Genomic DNA, 13,827 nt, shown 5'->3' with positions numbered 1-13,827 from the left:
ATAACTGATGTTAATATTAGCTATTTTAAATATTAAAATAAATCTATATTAGCTGGTAAATATTTTAAAATTTATTATATATATTAAACATATATTTATTATTATAAATAAATTTTAATATATTTTGTTATATAAATATATAAATTATTATTAAATCCTATATTAGATTTATTGGTAGTTAATAAATATTTTTTAATTATTTATTTATAAGGATATTTTAGTCAAGAAATGATAATTTTAGATTACATTCACTCGATAATTTAGAATGCAAAAATAAATACCATGTATTTGTTTTATCCGACTCTCTTTTAGAAAAATAGATATGAATCTATTATTTATTTTACTATCTCTTCTATCCATTGTTGGTATCAAATATGATAATATAATATAGAATTAATTTTACTATCTCCCATTCCATCTATGCCTGGAATGTTAAGGATGAAGCTCACCACTTAGGTTACTTCTTTTGGTTCTCCTCTTGCTTGGATTTTCTCACTTTGCCTTTTGCTTCTCTTTTGTCGCTCGATACTTGACTTTGTGACGTGTGTGCCTGGGAGTCGGGATCTCTACCCCATTAAGCTTTTCCCTGATTTTGGTACACATTCTTCACTGAACAATGATGACCTGGGGCTTATGTTTCTTATTGATTCCCTTGGGTGCTTGTTCGAGTGCCTCCCTGCCTTAATTGGCTCTATATATGTTACCCACCTAGAAGAGAGTGCATCTCTCATTCATGCTGATACCTACCCCAAACCTGAGTTCAGTGCTCCAAGGTTTCTTCCTACAAGGAATCTAGTGATATGGTTTTATCATCATGGCTTTACATTTGGTTTTATGCACAGCATGTTGTGCCATGCCCTGTGCCACCTAATGTGCCAGTGCTGCATCTTCTACTATTGGTCTATGTATTCTGCTAATTCAATACTCTCTAATCCTCAATACTTTCTCTGATGCTGGTTTACTTCTTCAAATAATGCTGTTTCGTCATTGCCTACTGACTGTCTGGGAAGTTAACTTGGATCTTCAAAGAAAAAGTGTTTGGCTTTCATTTCTACCATAGGTGGCCTTGGGATGTACTACTGTGCTTACTGTTTTTGTATGGAAAACTCTGGTTAAGCGCCATACTTTGAGGACATGGCTACTTGCTTAGCTATTATCTTTCTTCGATTATACTGCATACATGATGGTTTGATTGGTTTTCTGGGAGCTCTGAGAGTTCTAAGACTTCACAGGCATTTATGTAGCCCTTGTTTCCGTGTGTCAAATTTTCCTATAGGTGTTTACTTCTTCGGTGTCCTGCTACCGTAGTGATCAATATGCTGTCCTGTGTTCTTCAGTTCATTGATACACCATTTTGGTATATAGTGCACTTTTGCCCAAGGATTTTGCTACTATAAACCTGGCTAATGGCTTTCTATACACTCCTAAGTACTACCATCTGCAAGGCGGCAGGTTTTCTTTATCTCTCAACCTTTTTCTTTGACTTTGTTGATCTTTTTGACGTTCTTATCGGTGCTTGCGCCTCTTAAACTATTATGTCATTGGCCTACTGTTGCATGGTTTAGCAACTTGGAAGTCGCATGCTGCAGTGTTGGACTATATTTGCTAGTTACTCATCTATACTCCAAGGTTCAACTACTACCGTCTTCCTGTTTTATAGAGAGTTGCCTCACTCATTTACTGTACGCAGTTGCAGGTTTCAAGTTTGTGTTCTATATTCTCTCTTATTTTGTGAACACACAGGTTTTAGCACTCGTATATTTTATGCATCTTGTATACAGATTGGGGCGTATTTTTTAACTAAGGGCCAATTCTTGTAGCGGGGCCCATATTTTCCCCTTCTGTAGACTTCACGCTACTCTGTTTATTACTATAGCTTTTACTCCTGAGTTACCAAAAAAAAAAAAAAAAGGGGCCTTCAGAAAATTATTGTAAGTCCCATAATTGGGGGCCCTACCTGACATATGTGGGTTCCACATGATGCCGGGCTCGTGTCGATCCCCATGTTCTTCCAAAGACTTCCAGATGGGTTTGTCTTGAACTCTGAAACAAAACTTTTTGGTGAGGGACCCAGGTGGTGTTTTCTTAAAGCTAGATCCTGGGTTCAACAGAAGATAGAACTTGGTTAAGAAAAGGGAACATGTAGTTTAGTTTTGGTTGGAAGAGAAAGAAATGGCTTATAAAACTTTAGATAGAAAGCGTGGAATAACACTTGAAATAAAAAAAAAATGAAGCATCATGTGGCTGCGGCAAATGATATGTTCATTTTATAGCCTACGAAGGTATAAAAAGAAGTTTCAAAGTAAACTATGTGCGTCATGACTTGGAGCCTGAAACTTCTAAGAACAAAAGCTTATGAGGTCCTTGGAGTCATGGGGCAGTTGGTAGTATTAATAGGATGAGGGGAGTCTGATAGGAATTTTCTTGGTATTCTAATGTTGATGACTGAAATGGTTTCAAATGATTCATATTTCCTTGATTAAAGTTGTCTTAGATTAGTATCAATTGCCCAATGAAATGACAAGCATGCATGGAAGAGAGGAGCATTTGACGTGGCTCCTTAAATGCTCCACTTCAAGGTGGAAAGACATCATAAGTCACGAGCTAGGTGAGCAATGATAAAAAATATTCAAATCAAGAGAAGAAATTTTAGGACCCTTGAATATATCTATGAATGTTTCCATAATCGTTGAAAAGATAAGAAATTTTTTACAAACAAGGAAAATAATCCTAGAAAAAAAAATTCATCCCTACAATCTTATCTGATTTGGTTTAATACAAATATAGAAACTGATTGTAAAAATAATTTTCTATTAATCGTATAGAATTTTCGATTGATCTTGATATTAGATCTTTCCAAATTTTACCATTGATACTAACCTTATTTAATTAGATCTTCAAGATTATTTCTCGCTTTCTAGTAATATACTGATTTAGGTCCAAATCCAATATCAGATTAGGTTGGGTAGGATTCAGATTTGAATCAGATCCAGATCCTACAACAAAATTCCACGTTGGTCCCCTACCTTCGGCAGCGCGAATTAATAATTACCGCCTCATTTTGTTTATATATTTGGTCATGGAAATAGGTCAGCACTCAGCAGAAATGGAAGCCACTGCCATTTTGATCACCAATGGGGTGAGTTGGAGGTGCGTTCCCATTAATCCCATTTAGTTTTATTACCCTTATTTGCCGATTCCCTTATTCAAATTTGTAAATAAATCAAAATAAAATTAAGGAACCTTTGGCGTCTTCCACTCTCCCCAGGAATCCGTCATTTCAGAGCCCTGCTGGAGTGGATTTATTGTTGTTATTTCTTCTCTCTTAATCCAATTCCAAGTACATTACCAAAAAGTCCAATTCCAAGTACTCGCCGGCGGATTTTTGACTCGAGCTGTGCGCTCCATCTTCGAGGTCAAAAAAAAAAAAAAAATCCCTCCTTTCGATGTAAAGTCGATGCCTTTCGCTTAAAGTTTCGATCTTGATGCCATGTTATGGAAGTTTCGGGGCTCAAAGCCGCGATCTTTGGCGTGTTCTTCTTTGTTTGTTGTCTTGATTTGCTGGGTTTGAGGGCAAGAGATCAATCTGATAGCATTTCTGTATTCTTTCTCAGGTGTCTCAGTCCATGGAGCAGTAGCCAGTAGGAGGAGAAGGACGAAGGAGAAGAAGAATAGTATTGAGATTGATCAGAAGAAGAAGATCTAGGAGCGAGAGTGAAGTGAATTATTGGGAGCCATCAATGCCTGGTGATGAGGGTGGTGGAGTGGAGCACAAGTGGGGAGAGGAGGGTTCGGAGTCTAATTCGGACATGGGGCCGGATCGACGGGGGCAGAGAGGATGTTCGGGCGTTGGCTCGCCGGGGAGGCTGGAGGATGCGGCCGTGCCGCCTCCCAAAATTAGCATCGTAATTTCGCAGCCCGAGGAGGTTCCGAATCACCTCAAGGTGAACGTCTCGAAGAGTGCTGCTGCTGAGGGGGACGAGAAGATTGGTGGGGTGGCAGCTCCAAAGAAAGGCTGCTTGCCGAGGAGTGAGAGTTACCAAGAGCAGTGCAGGTAATGTGTGATTTTAATGCTTTGAAACTGTTTGTATCTTGGTTTCTGATGTTTTCTACTTGATTGAATTGGTTGATGACAGTGAATTATGGAGGTGGTAATTTAGCAGGAAGTAGGCTTGTGATTGTCAATCTCTAGATAAGCTCTCTTGGAGAACAGTTTTCCTTTTGAAGGAATCCTATAGATCTTTTTTTCTCCTTGAAGAATGATTTTATTGAAGTTCGAGTGACATACTTTCATCAGGATTACGTGTTACTGTAGACATATATATGAATTAACAAATTGTATTTTAGGTGCAGCACCAGGAAAGATGTTTATTGTTAACTTTTATTGTTTTCAGCAGTCTCCTGTATGCTTGTTTTTTTGTTTCCAAGAAATACTCGTGCTATAAAAGTTTAAGATTTGATGTAAGACTATTTGCTTTTAGGGGACTTACGGTATTTATAACCACAGGCATCTACTTTGTCCCAACTATAAGAGGCCAGCTCCGTACATCTTTCTTTGCCCATCATGCTCGTTACAAATAAAGAAATCTCTGGTATATAAATTATATGAAATTAGTTACTGCCTTTGTCTTTTTAAAATATCACTTTCATTAAGACACTAGCATCTAACCGTCCATCATGCTATATTATTTATCTTTAGAGCATCAACTCAGTATGTGATAAACTAAAGAGCCTGCACAGTGTATTTGTAAAGGGGCTGGAAGGATGGTTATCACTAAGGGCAATGCCTCTTGAATAAAGTTAGTGGCCGAAGAGATTGGGAGTGATATTTTTTGAACTACCAGATGAAAAGATTAGGAAGCAAGGATCAGGATGTATGGACTGGTGAAAAGTAGAAGAGGCTACAGAGGAAGAACGGATGGCTATTAAGGATATGAAGGGGTTCCAAAGGGGAAGTTATGTAGGAAGAGTTTAGGGGATCTTTGTTCAAAGAAGAAGGTTTTGAGTTCTTTAACTCTAGACAAAGCAGACCTTTGTATGGATTACTATATGGAAAAATAACCTCAAATGGTAGAACCTTTCAAATAGGTAATCCAAATTGGTGAAAAATGCAGTCTGCTTCATGGAAGAAAAGGCATCAGAAATTACTATTCCGTTCTGACTTCAACTAGTATTTATGGAGTTGGATGTTATATTACTGAATTATGTTAGCACTTATTGAAGTCTAACCTTGACTAACAAGATTTGTCATCTTATCTGTGTGGCCTTATAAATCAAATATTGATCCATGAATGGTGCACTGGTTGATCAAAACAGGTAGACCTAGAAGTCTGGTTACTGCAAGTAACGTTTTATTGATATTAAGTTTGTTGTAGGTGCAACTTTGCATGCGCCCATCTCTGATAAGCATCTTGAATTCTATAATCCAACCTATGCCCACAGTGATTGCAGAGCAACTTGGAACGGCCCAAGGCAATTGCAGTCATTTACTAAATGTTACACCTGAGTGGAAAGTGGAGAGAGTTGGTGGGTTTGATAGACTGGGTTGGAGGCGGGAATGAAAGGCCATATTTTATGCATGTTGTGGTAGGAAAATAAGACTCTCTGAAAGGGTGTCAAAAGGTCAGCAAGAGTTGTGTTGAGGAATTTAGATTAGCTGTTTTTGTTTGGGAAATTGTTGGCATGAATGTAACTTTAACTATTGATGATGAAAGTGTAATATGCTGCATTAAGTAGGTGCCATGCTACAATTTCTGTCTTTGCCCTTGGAGGACTAGAAGGTGATGATTGGGTGGTCTTGGGTCTTAAAGTTTCATTATTTCTGCCTCTATATTTTCTTTTGATTATTGAGAAAATGTTTCTTCAATCCATTTGAATGTTTAATCTGAGCTGTAGTGCAAGGGTTGTTAAGCAATCATTGTGAAGTTTTACTAGCTCAGTGAATCTTGAATTGTCGGAGTCTTCGGACTCTCTTTTTTTGGGGAATTCATTTGTTAGACCAAGGTTCATAACACCAGGCATGTAATTTGAGTGATAAATCTGACAACAACTGCACCATATTTTAATATTCAATTTGCAACGTACTAGCATCCAGTGGCATTAAGAAAATGCACATATTTTGCAAGTCATACTGATATACACAGTTATTCTTAGGAAACCTATATTTTGTATAATCAAATATATCTTTCAAATGTAGAAATGTCATCCTTTTAACATTAAGGCTTTGTTTAAGAAAACCAAAAAAAGAAAACTGAATCAGTGGAAGAAAAAAGGAAAGGAATATTTAGTATTTTCTCATGTTTGGTAAAAGTAAGAAAATTGTAGAGAGAAATGTTTCAGAAAGTGGTTAAGATATGATTGCATTATCTTGAACCACTTGGCTACTTGTCATTTCTCTTAAAATCTTCACCTTTTGGAGAAGAAAAATTTTAGGCTTGTTAGAGGAAATGTTGGTCGTATATTATCTCTTTGAATGTTCTATCCTTGGATTTCCTTGTCAATTCCAAACAATGGAAAAAGAAGATTCCTTCCTAACAAACTTTATTTCCTTTCACTTTTGAGCTACCATATAGAGAATCAAGGGTGGTAGATTTATTATATGCACCATATATCCTAGTAATCTTGGACATGCATTGTGGTCCTGATATCCTGAGATGCGTACCAAACTTAGGGTCTGGAAATGCAGATTATGACAGGCTACAAAATTTCTTTCTTTTGATGGGTTCCGACATTTCTTCTTTGAAATACCAGAACTCCCTTGTAAGATGATCTCTTTAGAAGAGTTACTTTACTGTCTACTTGTTACACATCAAATTTAAATGCCTGCCTTTTCGTTTCCTTTTTTGTTTTAGATTTCTGAAATGCTTATTAAGTGCAGCATTGCTTTCATATTTCACCTTTGATCTCGAGTAAATAAAGTTTTAAATATAAAAATAATACTAGGCAACATAGCTTCTCACCTTGTTTCTTTAAATCAAGGAGCATTAAAAGCTCATCACAGAGCTAATTCTTTCTTTTGATGTGAAGGCTTATCTAGTAAAATTTTTGTTCATTGTTTTATCAGGAATTTACTTTCACAAGTTCTTCAGCTTTTCTTATTGTTGATTTATCCTATTTTTACTCATTTGTGTGATACTTCCTGTTCCAATTCTCCTGTCACTGTTATCCATTATTCTGGAAAATTATGATTTATTGCTATAAGTTTTTAAGTCTTTAATGAGTTGGTTCTTTGTATAAAAGACTTGTGATCTCCAAAAATGCTGCTTATTGTATATACTGGTGATTATGTGTTTTATCTCTCCATATAATATATGTTTTCCCTTGATGAAGACCAACTAATTCTTGATCCTGTGATGCTTTTGAAAAATTGACCAGAGTTTGTCAGCAGCAAACAGAAGAACCTCTGATGGATCTTGGGTGCACATGCCGAGGTGAGCTTGCACAAGCACACCGCTCATGCATAGAGCTCTGGTTTCGTACTAGAGGTTCAAATAAATGTGAGATATGCCAGTAAGTCATCCATTTTCCCAAAATTTTTTTCTCAGTTTCTAGATATTCAAGATAGCATTAATCTCTAAAGCTGAAACCTCTGTACAGACAGGTGGCTGCAAATATCCCAATTCCAGAGTCCCAACCAACTGTAAGTTTATCTAAGTAGGAAGAGTATGTCGTAATTATTTTAAATAATTTGGAAAGTGTATGAAGTTCGACAGCTCTCGTAACAAAAAGTCACAGTATATCTTGTATATGATTCATGTCACATCAATATTTTAAGTCCAGCTACTAGGCTCCTCACCAGTGCCTTGCCCCGAACTGGTACTTTACCGCATGGCATGGTATATGCCCCTACACCAACATATGGTACATTTTTGAAGCTGGCATAGCATCTGTATCATTTTGTTGGTAGAAGGCAATATGGACCCTTTGGTATGCTGACTCCTGTACAACCCCATATTGTTCAGCAATTGGAATGTTGTATGGCACAATGTCATCATTATACTTTGTGTGTGCATCGCCTGTGTTGATCTTATGCATTTGAACACTTTGAACTATAAAGTTGTTCCTTTTTTTTTTTTTTAAGTCAGTGTCAACATTATGTTCTGTGTGTCAAAATATTTACGACGCACTAACATCTGTCTGTTTTTGTCTATCTAGTTTCTTTAATGAATTTAAGCATCCAATAACATGACAACATGAATTTTGCAAATAAGGTTTTGTTATAACCTGTAAGGCACTGGTTATGACCTGTCTAACCATTAAAATTGGTTGTATGTCTTTATGGACCAGACAAATTATTGGGTTTGGAGGGATGACTCAACCTCTGGAGGGGGACAGGGAGAACGTGAAAGGGTATTTATTTTGGATTTATCATCATACCATCATGCTGCAATAACTAATGCTCATCTAGTCTATTTCATTCTATTTCTTATTGCTTTTTGTTAATCTTGTCTTGATAGGGACGCATTAGCCCATTGTGGGTTGCCTTTGCCATTTTAATTGGAGGACTCCTGTTGGATGTGCTAATATCTATTTCTCTTGGTGTTTCTGCACTTCCTGTGAACGTCATAATTGGTATCACCTTTTATTCTTTGAGAAGGACACATGTTTGTCATAAATATTGTACATGTTTTGAAAAATATATCTTCTGGTGTCTGCATTGCATGTGAAAATATGCCATGAAATCCAGGGTCTAACATGACTTTGCAGGAGTTGGAAGTTTAGGATTCACTAATGAGTTGGGAGTTTTGGATCCTAATTTAGTCTGATCAATGCATTTACAGGAGCAACTCCATTTGTGCATTAGAGAATCTGGCAAGGACCTTCTTTTTTATTAGTGACTTGATCTTGGGATATAGAATGGACTTTCACAAGTGGTTTTTGGTTGGCGTTACTTGTACGCTTGGCTCACATGCCAAGTTTCCTGGTCTGTTGGGTGTTTAATACGTTAGTATCCAGAATACTGATACCTTATGTGAGATATCCTTTTTGAATATGTGCCATGTGCAATATATATACGGTGTAAAATTGAACACAAAATCTTCATAAACAAAAACTTTGGATCAGTACTTCAATGGGTACTGGTACTTGCAGTACTTGTTTCTCATTCTCATTTTTCTAAGGTGGAACCATATTATAGAGAAGAATCACTAATTCTACACTCCAAACTCCATGGAATTTTGGACCTTAATGTTGTGTTCATGCACGCATGTACATACATTCTCCCAATTGCTTAACCACTACATTTCCCAAACCATAGTTCAGTAGCATACAGCTGCTTGAAAAGGACACTGGGATTATAGTTGCATGGCATTGATTATATGCGTAAGATATTCTTTTTTTTTTTTTCAATTGAGTGATGCCCTTTTTGGCATAACTAATGCTTGATGTTTAATGGATTTATTTGAGAATTTTATCTCAATTGTTATTATCCTTAAAGAGAAATAGCAAGATTCATTTGGCTACTACATCAAACATAAAATATATATGTATATGCACACATCCAATACACACACACACACACACATATATATACACATACATACATACATACATATACACACATACATAGATATACATACATATACATACATATATATATATATATTATATTAGGTAAGGTTGATCGGATTTAGGCTCAGATCCGGTCAGGTCAAAACTAGATAATGGGGGTTCTATATCAATGATCCAAACCATTGTATATATTAGGTAAGGTTGATCGGATTTAGGCTCAAATCCGGTCAGGTCAAAACTAGCAATGGGGGTTCTATATCAATGATCTAAGCTATTGATGTGATCTACTATCTTAAAATTGCTTGTACACCAAAAATCATATGATTTGAACATCCCTAGCCTGTGCATCAACTGATCAAAAAATACATCTAATTCAATTTTATTAGGCTGTCCAATTTTTGACTACTTGATGTATAGGCTAGAGGTCTCCAAATCATATGATTTTTTGTGTGCAAGTAATTTTGAGGTAGTATATCACATTAAATGGCTTGGATAATTAATGTAGGACTTTTATTATAGAGTTTTAATCTAACTGGATCTAAGTCCAAATCTGATTGACCTGATTCTAGCCTGGCTGTATATATATATATATATATATGGCGAGTTTAGAATCCTATAGTTTAAATTGTAAAGCATGGAGATCTTACACCATATGAGTGCTTTGCAGCAATGCTTGATATCTTAGTGATGTCAAAGGTGCCAAAAAGCACGTCTCAGGCACTTAGGCAAGATGTCAGAAGGGGTCATCGTCCCTTGATGCTTCAGGCGATGCTCTTCACTCAGACATACGCCTTTGAGGTCTTTTAAGACTTTCTCAGTGAGGTAAGGTGCTTGTCTTTGGCGTCTCAATGAACTCTACGATTATTTTTTTTTTAATGGCTGAAAAGTATAAAAAATCTAAAAGGATCAAATTCAGCTCCTAATATTGAAGAGATAGAGGCTGATTCAAATGAGACAGAAGAAGATGTTGAAGGATATAAATCCAATAAAGGAGGAGAAGTTGAAAGTGATGACACTATGGAAATGGAACTGAATCTGATAATTCTATGGATGAACTTTAGGCTTTAGGGTTGTTTATCTTTTTTATTTCATTTATATGATTCTACTTTAGGGCTGTTTATGTTTTCTGTTTTATTAATGAGACTCTATTGATAAACTTTAGGCATGTTATGTTTTCTATTTTATTTATGAATTTAGAGCTACCTATGGTTTATTATCATATACTTTATCTTGAACTAATTGAGCATTTTACTATTTTATATATGTTTTATGTTTAAATTGTTAATTATATGATAATTCATATTACAATAGTTATCTCTAGTTATTATTTATTTATGTATCATATTTTTTGCTTTTTTTCTCAATATTATTGCCTTCCCTCAGGCAAGCGCTTTTCTAACGCCTCTTGCCTCAAGGCATTAGAACCACCAAGCGCCTTAAGGACGCTTTTTGCCTTTGACTACCTTGCGATATTTGCTTTTAAGTGACATCATCTGAAATATGTAATTTATATATAGTTGTAAGGCAAGGATTAATTTCTTTGCCAAATGAATTCTTATTTTAAAGGAAGTCACTATTTTGGCCTATTTCATGCTATATGTATTGGTAGTTTGGTACATGTGCAAGTTGATCATGTTCTCCGCTAACATAGTCTATTATTGTTTGTATGAATGGTTTCTATATGATCTATATATCAAATTCTTAATACAAGGTTTTTGAATGTACACACCTTAGTATTTGGTGTTTTAATTTTAAAGAGGGTTCTTTGTGCCTGTTTGCATTACGCTTTTTCCCTCAAAAGTTATTCATCCTCTCCAGTACTTCTCAATTTTCATGATATTAGAGCCTTAAAGTGCAGTCTAAATTTCATGATTGTGATATTTTTATTGTGTTTGGATTTTCATGCCCTTCCTCTTCTTGTCATATTTATCATTTCAGTCTTACTAAAGCTTCAGTGGAACTTTGCTTCCACATATCATCTGAAGCTAAAAAGTTTGATGAATAAATGCTTAAACTTGGGGCTTTGCTTTGGTTGTTCAAGAGGGTTTGGGTTTGGATAGCAAATACTTGGCCTAAGTCTCTTTCTATTCCTGGTAAGTTATAGGTGATTGAACAGTGACTGGAATGGCAAATTCAGCTACACTCTGTCATTGGGCCATCTTCATAACTTAAATTAGCAAAGGACAAATTGTTTTTATCTTTTTTCTTGCATGTTTCTTTGGATTTGTATATTTGAGGCATCTCCCATGTCAGCATAAGCAGTTTTACTGGTTTCAAACTCACTGAATCTAATCTGTTTCATGTTCACCACATACTATTGATGCATGTCCCTTTCTACTATGCATTTTTATCCATCCATGCATTACTTTTCAGGATTGGTCTTCCATTGCCTTTTCACCTGTTGATTTGCCTCTTGGCCAACATTTTTTGCCCCTTCGTTTTCTTTTACTCCCCATTTGCAGAGTTTCTTCTGGCATATTTGGTTACATTTCCTTATTAGGCCCTTATTCATTTGATCCTTTAGGACTTGAGCATCATCACCTCTTCCTCTATTTTCTTTGCACAGTTAATTATCTTTTTTTTTTTGCTTAATTGCTTAAAAGCATAGGATTGTCTTCTTTTTCCTTTCACAATTAAATTTAAATGCACGGTTATTTTGCAAAATTTAATTGCTTAAATCTTACTTCTGAAGTTTCAAATAGTTATGCATTTAAATTTAATGTGTTTTTACAGATATTAAAGAAATTTAGTTCTGTAACATGCAACCAATGCACGTAGAAGCTACATTTTCAAATCAATACTGGAGCTAGTAGGAGCTATCAAATTAGATTTCTTAAAAGATGAATCATCTTGTTACATTGTAGCTTGTTCAATTATTCAATAGCATCAAACTTTCAGAATCCATGAAAATTGAAGTATACAAGTAGTATTGTGTGCATACATGAGAAAGTGAAGGGCTAGAGAGGAAGTGATGGTGAAGGAAGGCAGGAGGGCATTCAAGCACTTGGTATGAGATATCGAGTCGTGGTTGATTTGGGACTTTTGATGTATTTCAGTCTATGCTATGAAGCATGAGAGTCTGGAATTGAAAATTTTTGGCATGAGGCTGTACCTTATTGGGTATATAATTTATCTCCCAGTACCCTTATAATCAATTAATTAGTTAATTTTGTACAAAATAAGCTGCACAAAACTTGGTCTGATTATAAATATGTATTAATAAGAGATGCTTCTGAGAGAAAAAGAATAGACACTTAATGAGAGACTGATGGAAGCACGTGAAGGTATACAAGATTATAGAATTGGTGCATAATTTTTGGTTAAAGATTTCAGCTACTGAAACTTTATTATGTGGCATTACTGTTTTCCATATTTAAATCTGCACACAGGATATAGAATATAGCCATGCTTAAGTATTTCATCATTAGCTAAAGTCACCCTGAGTGTTGGTTGATGTAGGCTTAGTTTTGCCTTTTGATTGTTGCTTGCTTGTGCGTTATTGTGCCATCACTTGGTCAGATATTAATTCTCCCTTTCATTATTTAGTTGGGAAAATAATAGGAGCTTTCTCCTTCTCTTGGGTGTCTCTGTGGAGAAAGGAAAAGAAATAAAAGGAGATTAAATATATAAAATTCACTTTCCAGAGCATTACTGAAAGCTAGTAGTTTTTTCTTAATCCTTCCCCAATCTTTAATTCTTCCTTTTTCTTGTTCTTTGTCAGGTTTTAAATAACTTTTACTTGATGTCAAATGGGTGCAGGTGTTCTCATTGTGCTGGGATTAGGCACTGCTTTTCGGCTTGCACTGGAATGTTGTTATGAGTGGGGTTCAAGGAGAAATGTTCAGATGGTAGACATGACCACTATAAATCCTGGTTACCATCCTGGCATGTAATTGGCTTTGTACATTATATTGATAAGCATCAGTTTTTGCTATTTTTTAAAATTTATTCTTCCATTTTGGAAAGTTATATCTTTGCAAATGATTGGGTGAATACCAAGCATAGCGGTGGTTTGCCATTAATACATTGTTTAGATCTATTCATTTCAAAGCTCTTTCTTTGTCTCTCCATTTGAACATGCCTCCAGTGTATGCATATTTTTATGCAGTATCTTGTGGCTTGTGGATAGGTGACTGTCAACAGGCTGCATAAAGTGCACTATGCTCTTCCTCTGCTATTTTGTTCATTCCCATATCTCACATTGGTCTTCTGAGGTGTCTCACGATAAACAGTGGACTTAAATAGGGTTTTCTTGATGCTTGGATATTGGTTTTATGGGTTGCACTATGCTCTTCCTCTGTTATTTTGTTCATTCCC

At 35.7% G+C, this 13,827-nt stretch overlaps 1 protein-coding gene across 3 annotated transcripts; it reads left to right on the top strand.

Annotated features, from left to right (window-relative positions):
* Positions 1 to 2,996: 2,996 nt before the first annotated feature.
* Positions 2,997 to 13,560, top strand: LOC105054257 (uncharacterized). 3 transcript variants are annotated; one of them, XM_010935744.4, is made up of 8 exons: positions 2,997 to 3,150; positions 3,269 to 3,415; positions 3,615 to 4,054; positions 7,375 to 7,509; positions 7,597 to 7,639; positions 8,287 to 8,349; positions 8,457 to 8,571; positions 13,270 to 13,560. In XM_010935744.4, the coding sequence occupies exons 3-8, from the start codon at positions 3,741 to 3,743 to the stop codon at positions 13,401 to 13,403; spliced, it is 804 nt and encodes a 267-aa protein (XP_010934046.1). In that variant the 5' UTR covers positions 2,997 to 3,150; positions 3,269 to 3,415; positions 3,615 to 3,740; the 3' UTR covers positions 13,404 to 13,560. The 3 variants fall into 3 exon arrangements, with proteins under 3 accessions (XP_010934046.1, XP_019709163.1, XP_010934045.1); XM_019853604.3 differs by having other exon boundaries at positions 3,269 to 3,448; XM_010935743.4 differs by lacking the exon at positions 3,269 to 3,415 and having other exon boundaries at positions 3,000 to 3,150.
* Positions 13,561 to 13,827: the final 267 nt, after the last annotated feature.

The sequence above is a fragment of the Elaeis guineensis genome, chromosome 11, assembly GCF_000442705.2.
Source record: "Elaeis guineensis isolate ETL-2024a chromosome 11, EG11, whole genome shotgun sequence".
NCBI lineage: Eukaryota > Viridiplantae > Streptophyta > Magnoliopsida > Arecales > Arecaceae > Elaeis > Elaeis guineensis.
Note: the sequence above shows the minus strand (reverse complement) of the source record. Positions and strands in the feature narration are given on the sequence as shown.

Excerpts from the sequence above, each read along its gene's own strand:
- LOC105054257 (XM_010935744.4), top strand. The coding sequence starts at position 3,741 with ATGCCTGGTGATGAGGGTGGTGGAGTGGAGCACAAGTGGGGAGAGGAG. Across the intron at positions 4,055-7,374 it reads AGTTACCAAGAGCAGTGCAG|AGTTTGTCAGCAGCAAACAG; the intron begins GTAATGTGTGAT and ends AAAATTGACCAG. Across the intron at positions 8,350-8,456 it reads GACAGGGAGAACGTGAAAGG|GGACGCATTAGCCCATTGTG; the intron begins GTATTTATTTTG and ends TTGTCTTGATAG.